This window comes from Barbus barbus (assembly GCF_936440315.1).
Source record: "Barbus barbus genome assembly, chromosome: 8".
Classification (NCBI taxonomy): Eukaryota; Metazoa; Chordata; class Actinopteri; order Cypriniformes; family Cyprinidae; genus Barbus; species Barbus barbus.
In genome coordinates this window covers 2,395,469-2,413,273 of record NC_136736.1, presented here as the reverse complement: position 1 = coordinate 2,413,273, position 17,805 = coordinate 2,395,469, and the positions used below count along the sequence as shown (strand labels likewise).

Sequence of the window (17,805 nt, the reverse complement as noted above, 5' to 3'; positions counted from 1 at the left end):
GACTGGAGTAATGATGCTGAAAATACAGCTTTGCATCACTGCAACAAATTACATTTTAAAATATATTAAATAAAAAAAAAGGTATTTTAGCCTTGGTAAGCATAATTTCTTAAATAAAAAATAAACGTAAATAATATATGCCCAATAAATATTAAGGTACTACACTAATATGCACTATTTAATACTAGTGTTCTGTCTGCACGCATGCACATATAAAGTATATATAACAGTATAGTAATATATATAACAGTGTATACTGGAAATTCCATAAAATAATATTTATATATTATATATTGTAGAAATAGTTGTATACTGTTCTGAACATTGTCATTTAATGTGAGATGAATACAAAACACTAACAGTTTTATATGTTCCATTTTCATAATTTATTTGATAGAAAACCAACAGAACGAATCAATGTGATGTTTGTTTTGCTTTTACACAGTACTTTGTTGAAACAGAATCTAAGTCTCTGCTGTCTTTTGTGTCTGGTGTGAAGACGGAGGTTTGTCCTGTTGTGCTCCTGCTTCTCTCTTTGAGGACAGATGGAGTGTCTTCTGATGTCGGCTGTTCTTGTAGCTGGTTTCGCAGCACTTCCTGTTTGGCTGTGTTCTTCCTCCTCTGAGACGGGGATGCATCCGCTGGCTCTTCTTTGACCTGTGCTGTTGGGGATGCTAGTTTGTCTGTGGGACTGTTACCGGTGGGTTTCGCTGGGCTGGATTTGAGCTTCTTGTTGGGAGACGATCGGTGGGCGGAGGGACAGGTGTGCTGATTGAGGTAAACACACCTGCTGCCCGAAGCCAACCAGCAACCAGTTGATCTCACTCCACAGATCTCTGCGAGAAGAGGGAAGACAGATTTAAATGGTGCTTCAGTGAAATTGTTGTGATGTTATCTTGTAGAGATGAATGTTAGCAACAACAGGACCGAAAATAGAGGTTACCGTGGCAACCACTCCTCCAAAGCTGTCTCCTCTGGTGTCTTGGTCTCCTTCTTGGTCCATCCGAGTCTGTTTGAGATTCGGTGAACGTGGGCGTCCACACCTGCACACACACATTCACAATAGCACTTAAAGTGATAGCTCATCCAAAAATTTAAATTTGCATTTTTTTTGCTGAAATTGCGTTCCTTGGTGATTCATAAAATGCAAGTCAGAGGCTGCAAGTTTTTGAGGGACTAAAAAGCATATCAAGCAACGCAAAATGAATACCCGTGTCTCTTGATGATAATATGAGGTCTTATGAAGTGAAATGATCGGTCTATGCAAGACTTTTCAGAGTAATTATGAACAAATCATTCTTTTGAACCCTTTCTTTTTAGCGAATTGAATGAACCAGTTCAGCAAATTTGAATGAATCATCTAAAACTGTTCGAGGCTCGAGCAAGTTACTCAAACGAAACGAATGAAGGGGCAAAATGAAAATTTTTATACTTGCTCATAGCTTATATTAAAAGGTGAGTATATTAAGACTAGTTTATTCACTTTATATGCTTTAAACATGTAAAACATCCAGGTTTCACATCATTATTGGGTGCTTTAATAATAATATAATTGTGTATACATTACATCAACAAACTGGTGAATTGGTTATTTGTACCAGAAACGAACTGTCCGAAAGAACCGGATCGTAGAAAACAATCATATTTTCTTGTTTGCCTGAGGCTCTGGATTGCACAGATGGATCGTTTCACTTCATAAGACCTCAATATATCATCAGGAGCCGCTGATATTCATTTTGTGCTTCTTGATATGCTTTTTTTAAAAACTGGTAGCCATTGACTTGCATTTAATGAATCACAAGGACCACAGTTTCAACTAAAAAGTTTCTTTACTGTTCTACTCGAGAAAAAAAAATGGCCTGAGGGTGAGTAAATTAACAGCAAAATTTCATTTTTGGGTGAACTATCCGTTTAAGGTTGAGACAAGAATATAAATAAAACATCTAAAGCTCAAAAATGCGAAATGATCAAGATAAACTTTAAATTTTGACTTGTCTGAAAGAGAACAGAGATATATCTTTGGTGGGTTTAAAGTAAGATTTGATATTTTTAGGAATGTAGGATGTTGGAGTTCCAATCCAGAATGTTGGTTGCAAGAATGTTCTTAGATTTTTCACCAAATCTGCATGTCTGACTGGGTAGAAAAATGATAGCAATATGATTCAGATCAGAACAGACAGCAATTTAACTTCCGCCTTACCGATGCCTGACACCCGGTTCCAGGCTATGTCCATGGCCAGGTGGGCCATCTTAGGGCCGACGCCCGGCAGACGCATCAGACCCTCCACCGTGTCAGGAATGTCTCCGCCAAACTCCTGCTGGATCAGAGCCGTGGCCTGTTTGATGTACTTCACCTTTGTCTGAGAACAAATCTGTTGCTCTGATTATATATACATGTATTTGAACTCATACGTGATTTACCCTCCAGAAGCCCACGGGGTAGATGAGTCTCATCGTCCATCTTGAGTACGGCGTCCACGCTGAGTCCATGCTCACGTAATCTCTGCATAGCACCGCCCGTCACGTGATCTTTCGTTTGACTGGACAGCATTAAGGAGATCAGCACCTGGTAACGACGCACCTGAGAAAAGAACCGAGAATTTTGATTGGCTGTCGGCTGCCTCAGGTGATTTGCGATTGGTTCTCACTCACCTCAGGCAGGGCCTCGGAGTCGTAGCATTTCTCAGCTCCCATTTGGTCCACAGGAGCATCCCGTTTGCTCCTCATCTCCCTGATGAATGACAGCTGTGTTCTCCAATCACACGGCTCCCAGCACTCCCTCTTCAGCTCCGCCCCTTCCTCCTCCTCATACTCCACCTTCACATGGCCCCGCCTTGGTTTTCTAGGTGACGTCAAAGGGGCTTGATCTGCTTCTTCTTTCACTTTTGGAGCACCATCTTCTGATGTGAGCCCTTGAGCCATTCTGGATCTCAATCTGCGAATTCCTCCTTTATTTACATCACTTTTCACCATAGTTTCAGTTGCACAAGTGTCTAATACAGCTACTGATTCGGTGAAATATGGAGAGTTCATTCTTAGAGTCAAACGATTGAATATATAAACACATAAATTAGATGACATTACCTGACTTAATGTCACAAATATAACCTCAGTTTTTGCTAAGAACAAACCTCCTGGACACAACAGCCCTATCCATGCTGTCGATACCGATGTTTGACTCATGAAGGAATCATTCTTTTGAACCGGATCTTTTCAATGAATTGTCTGAATCGTAGTGAACGGATCTGAGCGGATATTTACGGAGCCTGCGTCCCAATGTGCATGCAAACTATCCTAAATTATATCTGATATTAGTAATTCCAATACTATTTAGGGCAGATAAGGTGGATAGTATGCACAGTGGGACGCAGGGTCTATGACGAATCACTGAATCGATTGCTTGAAAGGGTTCATCCAAATAGAACCGATTCGCGGAAAGAACCGATTCAGACTCGTCAGTTTAATAAGCGATTAACGTCTGTAGTTTCTGAACACCGCCAGCGCTTATAAAGTGAGCGTGCGCTCGCGGCTCTCAGAACTACAATTCCCTGCAGTCAGCGGTCACATGAAGTGTTTTTATAGGAAGTGCATGACCGTGTGTTCCGGGGGGCAGTAAAGGGGGCTGGTGAGAGCAGGGGTGCTCCTCTTGGCTGAGACACTGCGTGACAAATAAATGCATAAATCGGGAGTGATTCAGTTCTGTCTTTTAGTTATATGTCCTCGATATCATCCCACCTCCTTCACGGTAAATAACAGTGTGTTTGTTTGTTGCATTGGCATGTTGTTTGTGGATTGATACTGGTTTATTTATTTATTTTGCCTTGTTTATTTGACCACATCGGACATATGCGTGTATTTACACGGTTTATTTGGCGTGTTTATTTTCAGGTCACTTTTATTGTCTCTGTCACAGTTAATTGGTGCATTTTTAAATGCAGGCTGTTTTTTGGTGCATGGGCTGAACTGAACTGAACTGAACTGGACTGTCACGAGGTTTCAGACGTTTGACTTCTGTGCATTGCTTTCCTCCCATGTTTTCATGTCGAAAGAGGCGATATATCAGTGTAATGGATTTGTTATTTATGCTACAAATGAGTTATGGTTTGGTAGAAGTGTTTTGAGGTCTTGAGGAACTGAGGTCCAATGTACTAGAAATGACATGCCACAGAGAGACCCCAAAATTACATATGAAAGACTGTTTAAAGAAGGAGTTGTCAATCTTTTCTGATCCGGGGACCCACTACCAGACATTCAGGGGCCCTGGGCCCCTCAATATATGTGTAATCTTTCTTTAATTCCATGAGAAATATTAAAACATTAATTCATATTCCCTTAGGCTGTCATCATAATAAATAAAAAAATACATATTTGTAGGTACAATATTTAAAATAGAATAGAATATTTTAAAACATACTGAATTTATTATTTATTTGTCATTTAAGATTCATCGAAAAAGGTTTGAAAAAAGCAAGAAAGAGAAAAAAACCCCCAGTAAGCTTATAATAAAAATAATAGCAGAATGTTTTTAAAAATGTGAAAAAAATATAGTAAGCAGAATTTTTTATAAAATTATATATATAAACAGTATAGTAATATAAACCTATAGTAGTATATATAACAGTGTATACTGGAAATGAAAATAATTTTAAATGTTTATTATTTTAGATAATTAAAAAAAAATTAATTCTAGATCTAAAAATAGAAAATAATAGAAATAATAAGAATTTTTATATATATATATATATATATATATATATATATATATATATATATATATATATATATTTTTAGTTTATATATCAGACTACAGACCCTCTTTTGTGTGTTTTTTTTGTTTTTGAATCTCCAGCTCCAGGAGGTTTGAAGTATCTCTCATTCTGGGCCTCTCGCAGGAGTGAAGATGAATAAACAGCCCAGTAAAGAGTCTCTGAAGGACCGAGTCAGGGGGATTTTTGGCATCGGTCCGACTCGGCCCCACAGCAAACAGACCGAGAGCAAACAGTCAGAGTTTGTCATCACGCAGGACATCCTGATGGTCAGAAGCACTCCAATAATCATTCACACCATCTACACTTCTCCACGATCTTGTGCTTCTCATATATTCTCTCTTTCAGGAACTCACTCCAGACAACAGCCTCAATCACCGGATCAAGATCATCAACCATGTGTGCGAACTCGCCAAATCCAAGAAGTTTGAGGAGGTGAGGAGCATCTGCCTGCTCATTCATGTGACCCTGGGCCACAAAACAAGTCATAAGGCTACATTTTTTTAAAATTGAGATTTATCCATCATCTAAAAGCTGAATAAATAAGCTTTCTATTGTTGTATGGTTTGTTAGGATAGAACTGAGATGCAACTATTTGAAAATCTGGAATCTGAGGGTGCAAAAAAAATCTAAATATTGAGAAAATCACCTTTAAAGTTGTCCAAATGAAGTCCTTAGCAATGCATATTACTAATCAAAAATTAAGTTTTGATATATTTACAGTAGGAAATCTTCATGGAACATCTGAATCTGATTTGTGGCATAAAAGAAAAATGGATAATTTTGACCCATACTATGTATTGTTGGCTATTGCTACAAATATACCCGTGCTAGTTTTGTGCTCCAGGGTCACACATGTGCAGATCTAGTGTGTGTTATGTGTGTTTCAGAATGCGGTGGAGGCCGTGTGGAAGGCCGTGGAGGACATCATGTATCCTGAGCAGCTGCCTGAGGCCCGTCATGCAGTGCTGGTGCTGCTGAGAGCCATTATACAGGGACAGGTGCACATTTTGAACTCCTTACGAACCACAGTGCAGTGTGATAGCAAACACCACTCATGCTTTCCTCGTGATCTTCTTGTGCAGGGTGAGCGTTTGGGTCCGCTCCGAGCGTACTTCTTCAAGATCATTCTGGACTATCAGCCCTCTAATGAAGATCTGCCCGAGAGACTGGAGGTGTTCAAGGCCCTCACGGAGAACGGGAAAGACATCACCTACCTAGAGGAGGAGATCGGTACGGTTCACATGCGCTTTGATTCATCCTGGTGTTTTTAAAGAGATAGTACACCTAAAAAGCTAAATTCTGTCACCCTCGTGTCGTTCCAAACCCGTATGAGTTTCTCTCTTTTCTAAACACTAAGTAATATATTTAGAAGAATGTTAGGGAACAAACAGTTGTCGGTAGCCATTGACTTCAATTGAATGGAAGTCAATGGCTACCAGCAACTGTTTGGTTTTCAGCATTCTTCAAAATATCATCTTTTGCGTTCAAGAGAAGAAAGAAACTCATTTACTCACCTGTATGACTTTCTTTCTCCAAGAAGATATTTAGCAGATGTCTGAGCTGCTGTTTTCTATGGATAAATGGTTTGTGTAGCATCATATGCAGATTGTAATACGTGTTTTGTATGCGTTTTCTCTCTCAGCTCGGTTTGTTCTGCTGTGGATGGACATCGGTCTGTCATCAGATTTCCTGCATGTCCTCGTGAACTTGGTCAAATTCAACTCCTGCTACCTGGATGAGAACGTCTCCCTCATGGTCCAGTAAGAAAACACTCACATTTTGCATTACACTTTCTAAAGCTTCTGCTTAAGTGCTTTAATCTTGGCTTGTTGACAGATATGCATTGCAGTTCAGAAGTATGGGGTCTGATTTTTGTCTTTTGAAAGAATTAATGCTTTTATTCAGCAATGATGCATTAAATTGATCAGAAGTGACAGTAAAGGCATTTATAATGTTACAAAATATTCAAATAAATGCTGCTCATTTGAACTTTCTATTCATCAAATAGTCCTGAGAAAGCGTATCACAATTTTCACAAAAATATGAAGCAGCACAACGGTTTTCAACATTGATAATAATCAGAAATGATTCTTGAGCAGCGATTTCTAAAGGATCATGTGACACCGAAGACTAGAGTTGCTGAAAACTCAGCTTTGATCACAGCAATCTTTTGAAATAGAATAATATGTAATATTATTGTAATGTAATAATATTTTACAGTATTACAGGTTTTACTGTATTTTTAATGAAATTAATGCAGCCTCTGTGAGACTTAATTCAAAGACCAAAACTTACTGACCCCAAACTTTTGAATGCTGGTGTAAATTTGTCTATGAATGGAATTTTTTTATTGTTTTTGATTTGGTCAAAATAGTAAAAGAAAAGCATATATAAGAGAGTTTTCACATGCACTAACTTAATTGCTTTGTTTCTCACAGGACAATCTGCCTCCTCTGTAACCGGACGACTTCCTCCTCAGATATTGAGGTGAAAAAAGTGGTGTTTGGCTCAGTCTTTCAGGATTCTGATAAAAGCAGTGATATCTGAATGTGTGTGTGTAGGTTGCGCTGCAGGTGTTAGACGCTGTGGTGTGTTATAACTGCCTGCCCTCTGACTCTCTGACGGTGTTTATCATCACACTGTGCCGAACGGTTAACGTGAAGGAGTTCTGTGAATCCTGCTGGAAGGTATTCAGCCGAGTTTAATATATCACATTTATGGTGCAGTTCAGAAGCTTGAGCCTGAGAAGTCTTGACTTCTCTGTTGTTGTTTTTGTCTGGTTGTGTCTCTAGTTGATACGTAAAGTGCTGGGAACTCACCTGGGCCACAGTGCCATATACACCATGTGCCGTATCATGGAGGAGAGGTACACACTGACTTATAACGACAGATTTGTGATTGGTTAGCGAGTCAATAGGCTATTAATATAATAATAACAGTAGTTATATACTTAAAAAAATGTTTGTTAATATTTTTTATTATTTAACCTTTTATATAAGGTAGATTTTCACTAGCTTTTCTTTTTGATAAAAAATGGGGATGCACCGAATGTTCGGTAATCGAAATTATTCAGTCGAAAATGGCAAAGAAAAAGCTCTTTCGGTGTGCGAAAGTGAAAAGACAGAATAAATTGTACCGAATAATGCCGTGACACGATCAAATACAGGCGGGCACTAATGCAGCAAACACGTCTGCTGTGTGAAAGCGTTTCAAAGTGTCAGAGAAGACTGCTTGGCACTGCATCTCATGTCTCCGATGAGAGGAGGAAGAGGTGGTCGTTGCTGGTTATGGCGAGTTGCCCTTAAACAATTAGAAATAAACAGCAGAACGTTATGTTTTCTAACACACGCTTGAATCGCATGTATTCTGACAATACGGCACGAGGTTCAAAGTTCAAATCTGCGCTGAAACAGTGTTACTCGTCAGTTGCTCAGTAACATATTTATGAATTTGTTTAAAGGCATGTGACAATGCGATATGTGCGACAAACATCATTTATAAATCTGCCGTTGTCAACAAAAAGAAGCACTGAAGTCTTAAGTTAATATTTTTAAATTGTTGTTTTGTAATTGATTTTTTTCTTTGAAAAGCAAGACAAAACAGTAAAAAGTCCATTTTGGCTATTTAATTTATGCAATGGGGAAAAAACACGAAAAACAGTGTTCTATATTAATATTAACTTTTTAAACAAAGGCAAACATTTATTAGCATTTTTTTTTTTTTTGCTTTAGTATTGAAATTAGGATTGAGAATCGTTGGTGTTGGTATGAACTGCTGAATTGTTGTAATGTTGACATTACCGATCTAGTGTTCTCAGTAGTGTGCATGGTGTGTGTGTCCGGTGTAGGGTGTACAGTGAGGACGCCGCTCTTCTCAGGGGTGCTGTGTTTTTTGTTGGTATGGCGCTGTGGGGAGCTCACAGACTTCCTGCCCTCAAAAACACGCCCACTCTGGTCCTGCCTTCCTTCTACAAGGTGTGTGCAAATTTGCCATCAGTTTGTTTTTTATATATAGAAATATGAAACCTACTAGTGTTTGACCTCTGTGCCCAGGCTATGAGCTGTGCGAATGAGGTGGTGTCCTACGAGATTGTGCTGTCGATCACGCGACTCATCAAGAAGTACGGCAGAGAGCTGCATGTCGTGACGTGGGACATCCTGCTGTCCATCATAGAGAGACTCCTGCAACAGATACAGGTACAGACAGACACACACAGAGGTGTTTTATGGGTGTTCATCTCTTGACGCTCTTCATATATGTGGTGTGTGAAGACGATGGGCAGCCCTGACCTGAAGGTGATCGTCTATGAATTACTGAGCACCGTTGAGGAGCTGTACGAGCAGAACGACTTCCACGGATCCTCGCAGAGATTCTTCAGCCTGGTGGAGAAGTGCGCCGATAAACGTCCCGTGAGTTTCACTCGCTCTCTGTCCGTCCTTGATTCACCCTTCTTGAATGTATTCATTTATTTAAATGTGACCCTGAACCACAAAACCAGTCTTAAGTGTCAATTGTTCACAATTGAGATTTATTCATCATCTGAGAGCTGAATAAATAAGCTTCTCATTGATGTATGGTTTGTTAGGATCGGACAATATTTAGCTGAGATGCAACTACTGGAAAATCTGGAATCTGAGGGTGCAAAAAAAATCAAAATATTGAGAAAATCGCCTTTTAAAGTTGTTCAAATGAAGCTCTTGGCAATGCATATTACTAATCAAAAATGATGTTTTGATATATTTACGGTAAGAAATGTACAAAATCTTCATGGAACATGATCTTTACTTAATAATGATTTTTGGCATAAAAGAAAATCATAATTTTGACCCAAACAATGTTGGCTATTGCTACAAATATACCCCAGCGACTTAAGACTGGTTTTGTGCTCCAGGGTCACAAATGTCATATTAAACGTTTAATTAAAATGTATTACATTTAATTTAAGTATATATTTATTTGAATTTATTATTAAATTTAAATTAAGGATGATATTCAGACTGACTAAATTTATTAAATTAAAATGTAGTATTTAATTTAAATGATGTATACATTTATTATTAAAATTAAATATACATTAAGCAGTATATTCAGAAATGTTTTAAATTTAATGAAAGTATAAATATATTTTAATTAATACATTTAAATTAAAATGTATTCAATTTAAATGAAATATAGATTTGTTTAAATTTATTATTAACAGCAAGTTTAGTATAGATTAAGGAGGATGTTCAGATTAACAAAATTTATTAAATTGAAAGTTAAAATTTATTTTGACATTAAAATATACATTTATTTAAATTCATTAAAATTAAGTATAAATTAAAGAGGATATTCAGACTGAATTTATTTAATTGAAAGAAAGTGCAAATTAATTGAAATGTATTGCTAAATGTAATTAAAATTAAAATGTAGTACATTTCAATGAAGTGTGGATTTATTTAAATTTATAATTACAATTATGTATAAATGAAGGAGGATATTATCATTGACTAAATGTATTATTCAATGTAATGACAGTATATATATATATATATATATATATATGTATGCATTATTTTGGTTTGATTGGCTGCTGTTGAATCTGTCCTGTAGGATGCGTCTGTGCTGACGCTGATTTCCTACAGAGCTCAGTCCATTCAGCCGGCCAAAGACGGGTGGCTGCAGAACCTGCTCAAACTCATGGAGAAGTTCTTCAGGTCTGGATAATTCATCATATTCACTAAAGTCACGTTTTAAACGAGTACTGGGAATAACACTCTCTCTCTCTCTCTCTCTCTCTCTCTGTGTGTGTGTGTGTGTGTGTCAGGAATGAGAGCCGTACTGTGATCAGGATCAAGGTTCTGCACATCCTTTCCTTCGTGCTCAGCACAAACCGACAGCTCTATGAAGTTAGTCCTAAACCAGTCATGTCTTTCCTTGTGTTCATGAGATGGCTGTGGTTTTTCTTGATTGTCTGTGTTCTCTGGGACCAGGAGGAGCTGATCGAGGTGGTGGTGATTCCTCAGCTGGGTCAGATCGCTGAAGATCGAGATCTGTCTGTTAGGAAACAGGCCACGCAGCTGCTGGTGGATCTCGCCGAGGGCTGCAGCACCCATCACTTCAGCAGCCTGCTCGACATCATCGAGAAGGTAGCGCTGCGCCCTCATGATGTCACTAACGGAAGCGCAGGCATTCCATTTTCCTCCTGTTTAAAATTTCAGATTAAAATAAAAAAAAAAAATTGAATTTTTCATGCATAAGGGAATCTAGATTTCCACCATTTCTGCAGGTACTTTATATAACCCTGAAATAGTTCAAGCATATCTAAGGGAATACAGAGTTGTTAAATGTGATAACTGTAATTCTCAAGTATTTGATTTAATAAAACATTTACATTTATTCATTTAGCAGACGCTTTTATCCAAAGCAACTTACAAATGAGGACACTGGTAGCAATCAAAATCAACAAAAGAGCAATAATATGCAAGTGCTATGATGTATCATAGCTTAACGCAGTACACATAGCAAGGGTTTTTAATTTTTATTATATAATAAATAAAAAGAAAATGGATAGAATAGAGCAAGCTAGTGTTAGAGGCACTTTTTGTTAATTGTATAATAAATAAAAAGACAATTATAATACAAAAAGAGTAGAGAAGCTAGTGTTAGTGTTTTATTTTTTTTTATTTTTAAAGAAAACGAGTGCAAGTCTAAAAGGGATTTTAAGAATAGAATTGAATGTTTGAAAAGCTTTTTTTATTCTAATAAGATATAAATCATTCATTACTTCTTGCATTGGCTGCCTATTCCACATTAACTCATTTATTTATTTATTTATTTATTTATTTAGTCATTTAGCAGACGCTTTTATCCAAAGCGACTTACAAATGAGGACATAAGAAGCAATCAAAACCAACAAAAGAATACAACTCATTAACTGTTTATCAGAAATACAAAGTTTGCAAGAGAGCAAAAGTTTTTAAAGAGAACAAAATAGTCACTTCCTGAGAAATTTGTGCAAAATAAAAATGTAAATGGTCGTTAAAGCCAATGTGGAAGCCATTGGGATTTTTATTTAATGTGATAAATGAGTTTACATTTATTTAAATGTATTATCAGATTTAAATTAAGAATAGATTTATTTTAATTTACTATTAAATATAAATATTAATTTATTTAAATGTAATATTACCTTCAAAATTAAGCATAGTTTCATTTGGATGTATTATTATTAATGTATTATTTTATAGATGTATTATTTAATTGAATACAATATATATAATTGTGTGTGTGTGTGTATATATATATATATATATATATATATTTATATATTTTTTTTTTTTATTATTTATTTTTTTATTTATTTATTTTTTTTTTATGTAAAATCCCGAAACAAGTGGACGAGACCTGATTTGTGTGAGTGAAACTCTCCTGTGCTTCTGTAGGTGGCTAGTCGTCCGTTAACCTGCTCTATGGAGGGAGAGAGAGAGCTATCTGTGGAGTCGCCCATGGAGGACGTCCGGACCGCCATACTGGGACTGCTGGACATCCTACAGGTACTGCAGCACCTCTTCTGATCAGTCACTTATCATCACTCTCTGTAGCAGCTGCAGTGATGGTGTGTCTGTTTCCAGAGTAAACTGTACAGTCTGCCGGCCAGTCACGCCAGTCGAGTGTACGAGCTGCTGATTTCTCATCTGCAGCTTCACTACAAGAACAAATACTACAGTGCCATCGGGAGCTCCATACGCCTCAAGGTCAGGCTTTTGACTCCAGTTAGTCAGCAACACCAGAGTAAACACTCAGAACACACTAGCAACCAAATACTCAGAATACCTTAGTAACCTTTTCAAATCACCTCAACTTAAGAAGAAATAATGTTGTTTTCCCTCATTGTTTGTGTGTCAGGTCTTTGATTTCTTATTGATGATGAGGGCTGACTCTCTTCATCGTCTGGGTGTCCCCAATAAAGACGGAGTCCTGAGATTCAGCCCATACTGTCACTGTGACGTCGGGTAAGAACACAAGCATGTTTTCTCTCACACACTTAAGGAGGATGTTAAAGGATATCAAATTTAAAGTATAAATGTATATAAATTGATTTAAAGGGGTCATATGACGTTGCTAAAAAGAACATTATTTGGTGTAATGCAATGTGTTTATGCGGTTTAAGGTTCAAAAAACACATTTTCCACATACTGTACATTATTGTTGCTCCTCTAAGTCCTGCCTTTCTGAAACAAAGCTCATCGTTCTGAGAAGTGAGGCGTGCTCTGATTGGCCAGCTATCCAGTGCGTTGTGATTGGCCGAATACCTCAAGCGTGAGATGGAAATGTTACGCCCCTTACCGTATTGTGATGCTGTGTCCCGGCGCGACGAGAATAAAACAATAAAACGCATTATAAACAAAGCATTTGTTGCATCCAGCGGGGACATAATTACTGATTATAATGGTGTTTTGCAAATCTCCCCACACCGTGACGTAGACATATGGGGCGTGTTTGAATGAGCCGTTTTAGGAGGGCGTGTCAGAGTCTTAACTTTGATAAAGAATATCTCTTTGGTTTTGAGACTTTAGTCTTTGCAACTTCAGGGATCTTATCTGAGCATGAACAGCTTGTAACACTCCAAAGAGAAAGAAACACTTGAAATCACATCATATGACCCCTTTAACATTTTAATAATCGATTTTACATTTATTATCAATATTAATTTAAGTATTAATTGTTAAGGAGGATATTTGGATTGACTGACTAAATGTACTATTCAATTTATATTGAACTAAAATGTCCTATTAAATTTAAAAGAAGTATAAATGTATGTAAATGTGGTGTTAATTTAAGATTAAAAGTATACACAAGTATTAACATTTCTTTTAAAATCAGATTTAAGTCGTTTTAAAAAGTATAAATGTATTTACATTATTTAAATTAAAGTAAACATTTATTTAAATGTATTATTAAAATGACTAATATTAAAACTATAAATTAAGGAGAATATTGAGATTGACTGAATTTATTAGATTTAAATAAAATATAAATGGATTTAAATTCATTTTTACATTTAAACCATTTACATTGGTTATCAAATATAAATTAAGTATAAATTGAGTACATTCAGATTGACTAAATCTCAGATGTCTGGTTTTCAGGGAGTCGGAGAAGAGAGGGACTGATAAGAAGCCAGCAGGAACTGTGTCGCCACCGACAGGAAGTCCCACACCAGCGGCTCCGCCCTCCTCCATTCGTACTGCCTATCTGCCCTACAGCTTGGCCTTCAGCGTGCTGCTACAGTGCCTCAAGATGGTACACAATCACACACAGCTCACATCCTCTTCCCTTTAAAATGATTGATGACGCCATAGTATGTTCATGGTGTCATGGTGCTGTATCTATGTACCATATTTTTAACATGGTGCCCTGTGTTTTTGCATTCCTGGAACATAGTTTAAATACAATGCAATCTCTGTGCGCAAATATAACTACCGCGGTATGAAAGATAAAACATCAACTGTTTGTTTGATTTGCAGGAGACTGACTGGAAGGTTCTGAAGCTGGTTCTGGATAAGATGTCCTGCACCATCCAGTACAAAGTACTGATCCTGACCTCACCCTGCAACATCGATCATCTGTGCTCCACTCTCTGCTCCATGGTAACTCTCTCACTCTCACTCACTCTCTCACTCTCACTCTCTCACACTCTCTCACTCTCACACACACACTCTCACTCTTTCACACACTCTCTCACTCTCACTCTCTCACTCACTCTCTCACTCTCACACACACTCTCACTCACTCTCTCACACTCTCACACACACACACACACACACACTCACTCACTCTCTCACACTCTCACACACACACTCTCACTCACTCTCTCTCACTCACACACACTCTCTCACTCTCACTCTCTCACTCACACACTCTCTCACTCACTCTCTCACTCTCACTCTCACTCACTCTCTCACTCTCACTCTCACTCTCACTCTCACTCACTCTCACTTTCTCACTCTCACACACTCACACACTTACAGTGGTGTCCAAAATGATTAGAACACTAGTATTTTCAGCAGCTTTAAGTCAGTTATTTCTATCTTTTGCGGTAGTGTGTCAGTAGGAAACATCAGTTTACATTTCCAAACATTCATTTTGCTATTAATTGTAATAATCCAGTGAGATTATTATGAGGTTTCTTGAAGCATCAAGCCTCAATTTGTTCTGTTTCTTCATGTCATTCCAGACAGACTGGATGATGATCAGATCAGATCTGTGTGTGGAGCACAAGCTGTTGTCAGACTCACTGGATTATTACAATTAATGGCAAAATGAATTTTTGGAAATGTAAACTGACAAGAAAGATCGAGAAGATAGAAATAACTGATTTAAAACCATTTTTTTAGCTTGTGAAAATACTAGTGTTCTAATAATTTTGTCCACCAATATACAACACAGTAACTCAGTGGAGTAAACTGTATGGAAACTAGTTAATTTGGGAGAGCGTGTGGGTGTGTGTGTAGGTGACGGACCGTCTGATATCGGAGCGGTTGAAGAAAACTCCTGATGGATTCTCCCTCACTGATGTTCAGCTCGCTGTGGTTCCTGTTCTCACCGCCCTCACCTCCTACCACAGCTACCTAGAGCAGTCCCGACAGGTACACATACACATCTACCCCGCTATCCAGATGAGAGCAGAATATAAACATCAGGTTTTGTCAGTTTTTTTTAAATCAGTCAGATTTTAGCTAGGGCTGTGTTCTAAACCCTAGTGATTTGTCTATCTAGACAGCATCATAGGCACACTCCGGCTGTTTGAAATAATAAGCAAAACTGTTACCTTGTAAGTTACCTTAAGTTAAGTATGAAAGGATATACAAAGGATATAAGTATCGCTTTTTTTTTTTTTTTTTTTTTCATTTGTTTACTATTGAAATGTTGTTGTATGCATTTGTCAATTTTATTTTCTTAAGTGTGTGTGTGTGTGTATAGAGTATTTACAGAGTGTTAACTTTTAGTTTTAGTTACTTTTTCTTATTTGTAAGTCACTTTGGATAAAAGCGTCTGCAAAATGACAAAGTAAAGTAAAAGTATGAATTTATTTAGGTGTATTACATTTAAAGTGAATATGCAATTATTGTACTTTAAATATAAATCGATTGAAATGTGTTATTCCATTTACAATAAAAAAATTAATATATTATTAAATTTAAATTAAATATACATTTATTTAAATGTGTACTTTAATAATAAATTTATGTAAATATTTAAATCAAATAAGTTTAATTAAAATTTATTACATTTAAATTAAGCATGTTTATTCAAGTGTATTATTAAATTGAAATGATGTATACAATTATGTACATGTATTATTAAAATTAAAGTAGTATGCATTTATTAATAAATGTATACTCTGTATAATTGTGTATGTGATGAATAAAAAAAATCTTGAATAAATGTATTTGAATTTATTAAATTTAAATTAAATAAAAAAATTAAATACATTTATTAAATTTGAAGTATACATTTAAAGTACATATATTTAAATTTATAATAAATTATATATAATATATTTAAATTTATATATAATTTAAATTTCAATTAAGCAATCATTTACTTGTGTTATTAAATTTAATATAAGAATACAATTACTTAAATTCTTACACTTTAATTAATGAATGAATCAGTCGGCAGCAGATCTAATCTCTGGAGTGACAGTTCTGGAGGTGATAGCAGCCAATCATCTGATGCGCATCTAAGAATGTTTTGGATAAATGTGTTGGTAGCACAGTTTCCTCACCTGTTTTCTCAGAGGGAGCTGGTCCAGTGTTTGGAGAAAGGCCTGATTTACCGCTGTGCTAAGCAGTGTGTGGTGGCTCTGACCATGTGCACCGTTGAGATGCCCGACATCATGATCAAACTCCTGTCCGCCCTCATCGTCAAGCTCACGCACATCTCGGCAACCGTGGCCATGGCCTCGCCCATGCTGGAGTTCCTGTCAAGTGAGTGCAAGCCTTCAGTCGCTTTCCCTGCCCATTCTCACATTCTGACCAATCAGAACTGCTCTACTCACTCTGACCAATCAGAATATAGCATACATTCTACATTTAGGATGCAAAATGACACCTGTGGATTTTATACAGCTCAAGTACAGATGCTTCTTGTCTCGTGTCTCTCTGTCTCTCAGCATTAGTGCGGCTCCCACATCTGTATGCTAACTTTGTAGCCGAGCAGTACGTCAGCGTGTTTGCCATATCGCTGCCGTACACCAACCCCTCAAAGTGAGTAAGCTCACACACACCTGTGAACTCACACATACAGACTAGTAACATCAAGTAGTCATTTGACTACTTGATGTTCATTTATAATGTTACAAGAGATTTCTGTTTCAAACAAATGCCGTCGTTTTGAACTTTTTAGTTCAAAGAATTCTTCAAAGAGTTTCCACAAAAATATGAAGCAGAGCAGCACAACTGTTTTCTACATTGATAATAATCAGAAATGTTTCTTGAGCAGCAAATCATCATATTAGAGTGATTTCTGAAGGATCATGTGACACTGAAGACTGGAGTAATGATGCTGAAAATACAGCTTTGATCATATACCTGATTTTACTGTATATAATCAAATAAATGCAGCCTCCATGAGCTGAATGATCATAAATGGTGTGTCTTCTTGTTTTTCCTTCATTCTCTGTAGGTTTAATCAGTACATCGTGTCTCTCGCCCATCATGTGATCGCCATGTGGTTCATACGCTGCAGACTGCCTTTCAGGAAAGACTTCGTTCAGTACATCACCAAGGTGGGTGATGGGATTGTCAGGCTCATGTGTTTACGGATCGATCTGTTGGTCTTGAATTGAAGTGTGTTTTTTGTGTGATTAGGGTCTCCGATCAAACGCTCTTCTGCCGTTCGATGACACTCACGAGCAGAGCAGCTTCAGAGCACGCAGCACCAGCCTGAATGAGAGGCCCAAGAGGTACACACACACACACACACACACACTCTCACGCACGCAGGGCCGGATCACGGTTTGTCTCATGTCAGGTTTTGCCGTGGGAAG

At 37.2% G+C, this 17,805-nt stretch overlaps 1 protein-coding gene and 1 pseudogene across 13 annotated transcripts in view; one reads left to right on the top strand and one right to left on the bottom strand.

Moving 5' to 3' along the window:
* Positions 1-366: 366 nt before the first annotated feature.
* LOC306873755 (endonuclease III-like protein 1) lies at positions 367-2,922 on the bottom strand (annotated as a pseudogene). The gene is made up of 5 exons: positions 2,653-2,922; positions 2,422-2,581; positions 2,201-2,360; positions 944-1,043; positions 367-836 (listed from the first exon to the last, which is right to left on the bottom strand). The product of its transcript is annotated as an endonuclease III-like protein 1 (transcript).
* Positions 2,923-3,559: 637 nt separating this feature from the next.
* The window catches only part of LOC306874201 (tuberin-like), a 50,781-nt gene continuing 36,535 nt past the window's right edge, over positions 3,560-17,805 (top strand). For 4 of the 12 annotated variants that reach the window (XM_079424059.1, XM_079424068.1, XM_079424065.1 and 1 more), the window contains exons 1-25: positions 3,605-3,745; positions 4,850-5,035; positions 5,115-5,201; positions 5,657-5,767; positions 5,852-5,999; positions 6,412-6,529; positions 7,208-7,256; positions 7,331-7,456; positions 7,562-7,635; positions 8,617-8,743; positions 8,822-8,965; positions 9,041-9,178; positions 10,362-10,465; positions 10,576-10,657; positions 10,742-10,897; positions 12,194-12,304; positions 12,383-12,505; positions 12,657-12,763; positions 13,901-14,054; positions 14,279-14,401; positions 15,266-15,400; positions 16,555-16,744; positions 16,930-17,023; positions 17,442-17,544; positions 17,627-17,721. In XM_079424059.1, coding sequence (XP_079280185.1) covers positions 4,901-5,035; positions 5,115-5,201; positions 5,657-5,767; positions 5,852-5,999; positions 6,412-6,529; positions 7,208-7,256; positions 7,331-7,456; positions 7,562-7,635; positions 8,617-8,743; positions 8,822-8,965; positions 9,041-9,178; positions 10,362-10,465; positions 10,576-10,657; positions 10,742-10,897; positions 12,194-12,304; positions 12,383-12,505; positions 12,657-12,763; positions 13,901-14,054; positions 14,279-14,401; positions 15,266-15,400; positions 16,555-16,744; positions 16,930-17,023; positions 17,442-17,544; positions 17,627-17,721 — 2,834 coding nt within the window. In that variant the 5' untranslated portion in view covers positions 3,605-3,745; positions 4,850-4,900. Of the gene's footprint in view, positions 3,746-3,955; positions 4,065-4,849; positions 5,036-5,114; positions 5,202-5,656; positions 5,768-5,851; positions 6,000-6,411; positions 6,530-7,207; positions 7,257-7,330; positions 7,457-7,561; positions 7,636-8,616; positions 8,744-8,821; positions 8,966-9,040; positions 9,179-10,361; positions 10,466-10,575; positions 10,658-10,741; positions 10,898-12,193; positions 12,305-12,382; positions 12,506-12,656; positions 12,764-13,900; positions 14,055-14,278; positions 14,402-15,265; positions 15,401-16,554; positions 16,745-16,929; positions 17,024-17,441; positions 17,545-17,626; positions 17,722-17,805 lie in introns of those variants that run through there. The other 8 variants (XM_079424058.1, XM_079424067.1, XM_079424064.1 and 5 more) reach the window with 4 other exon arrangements.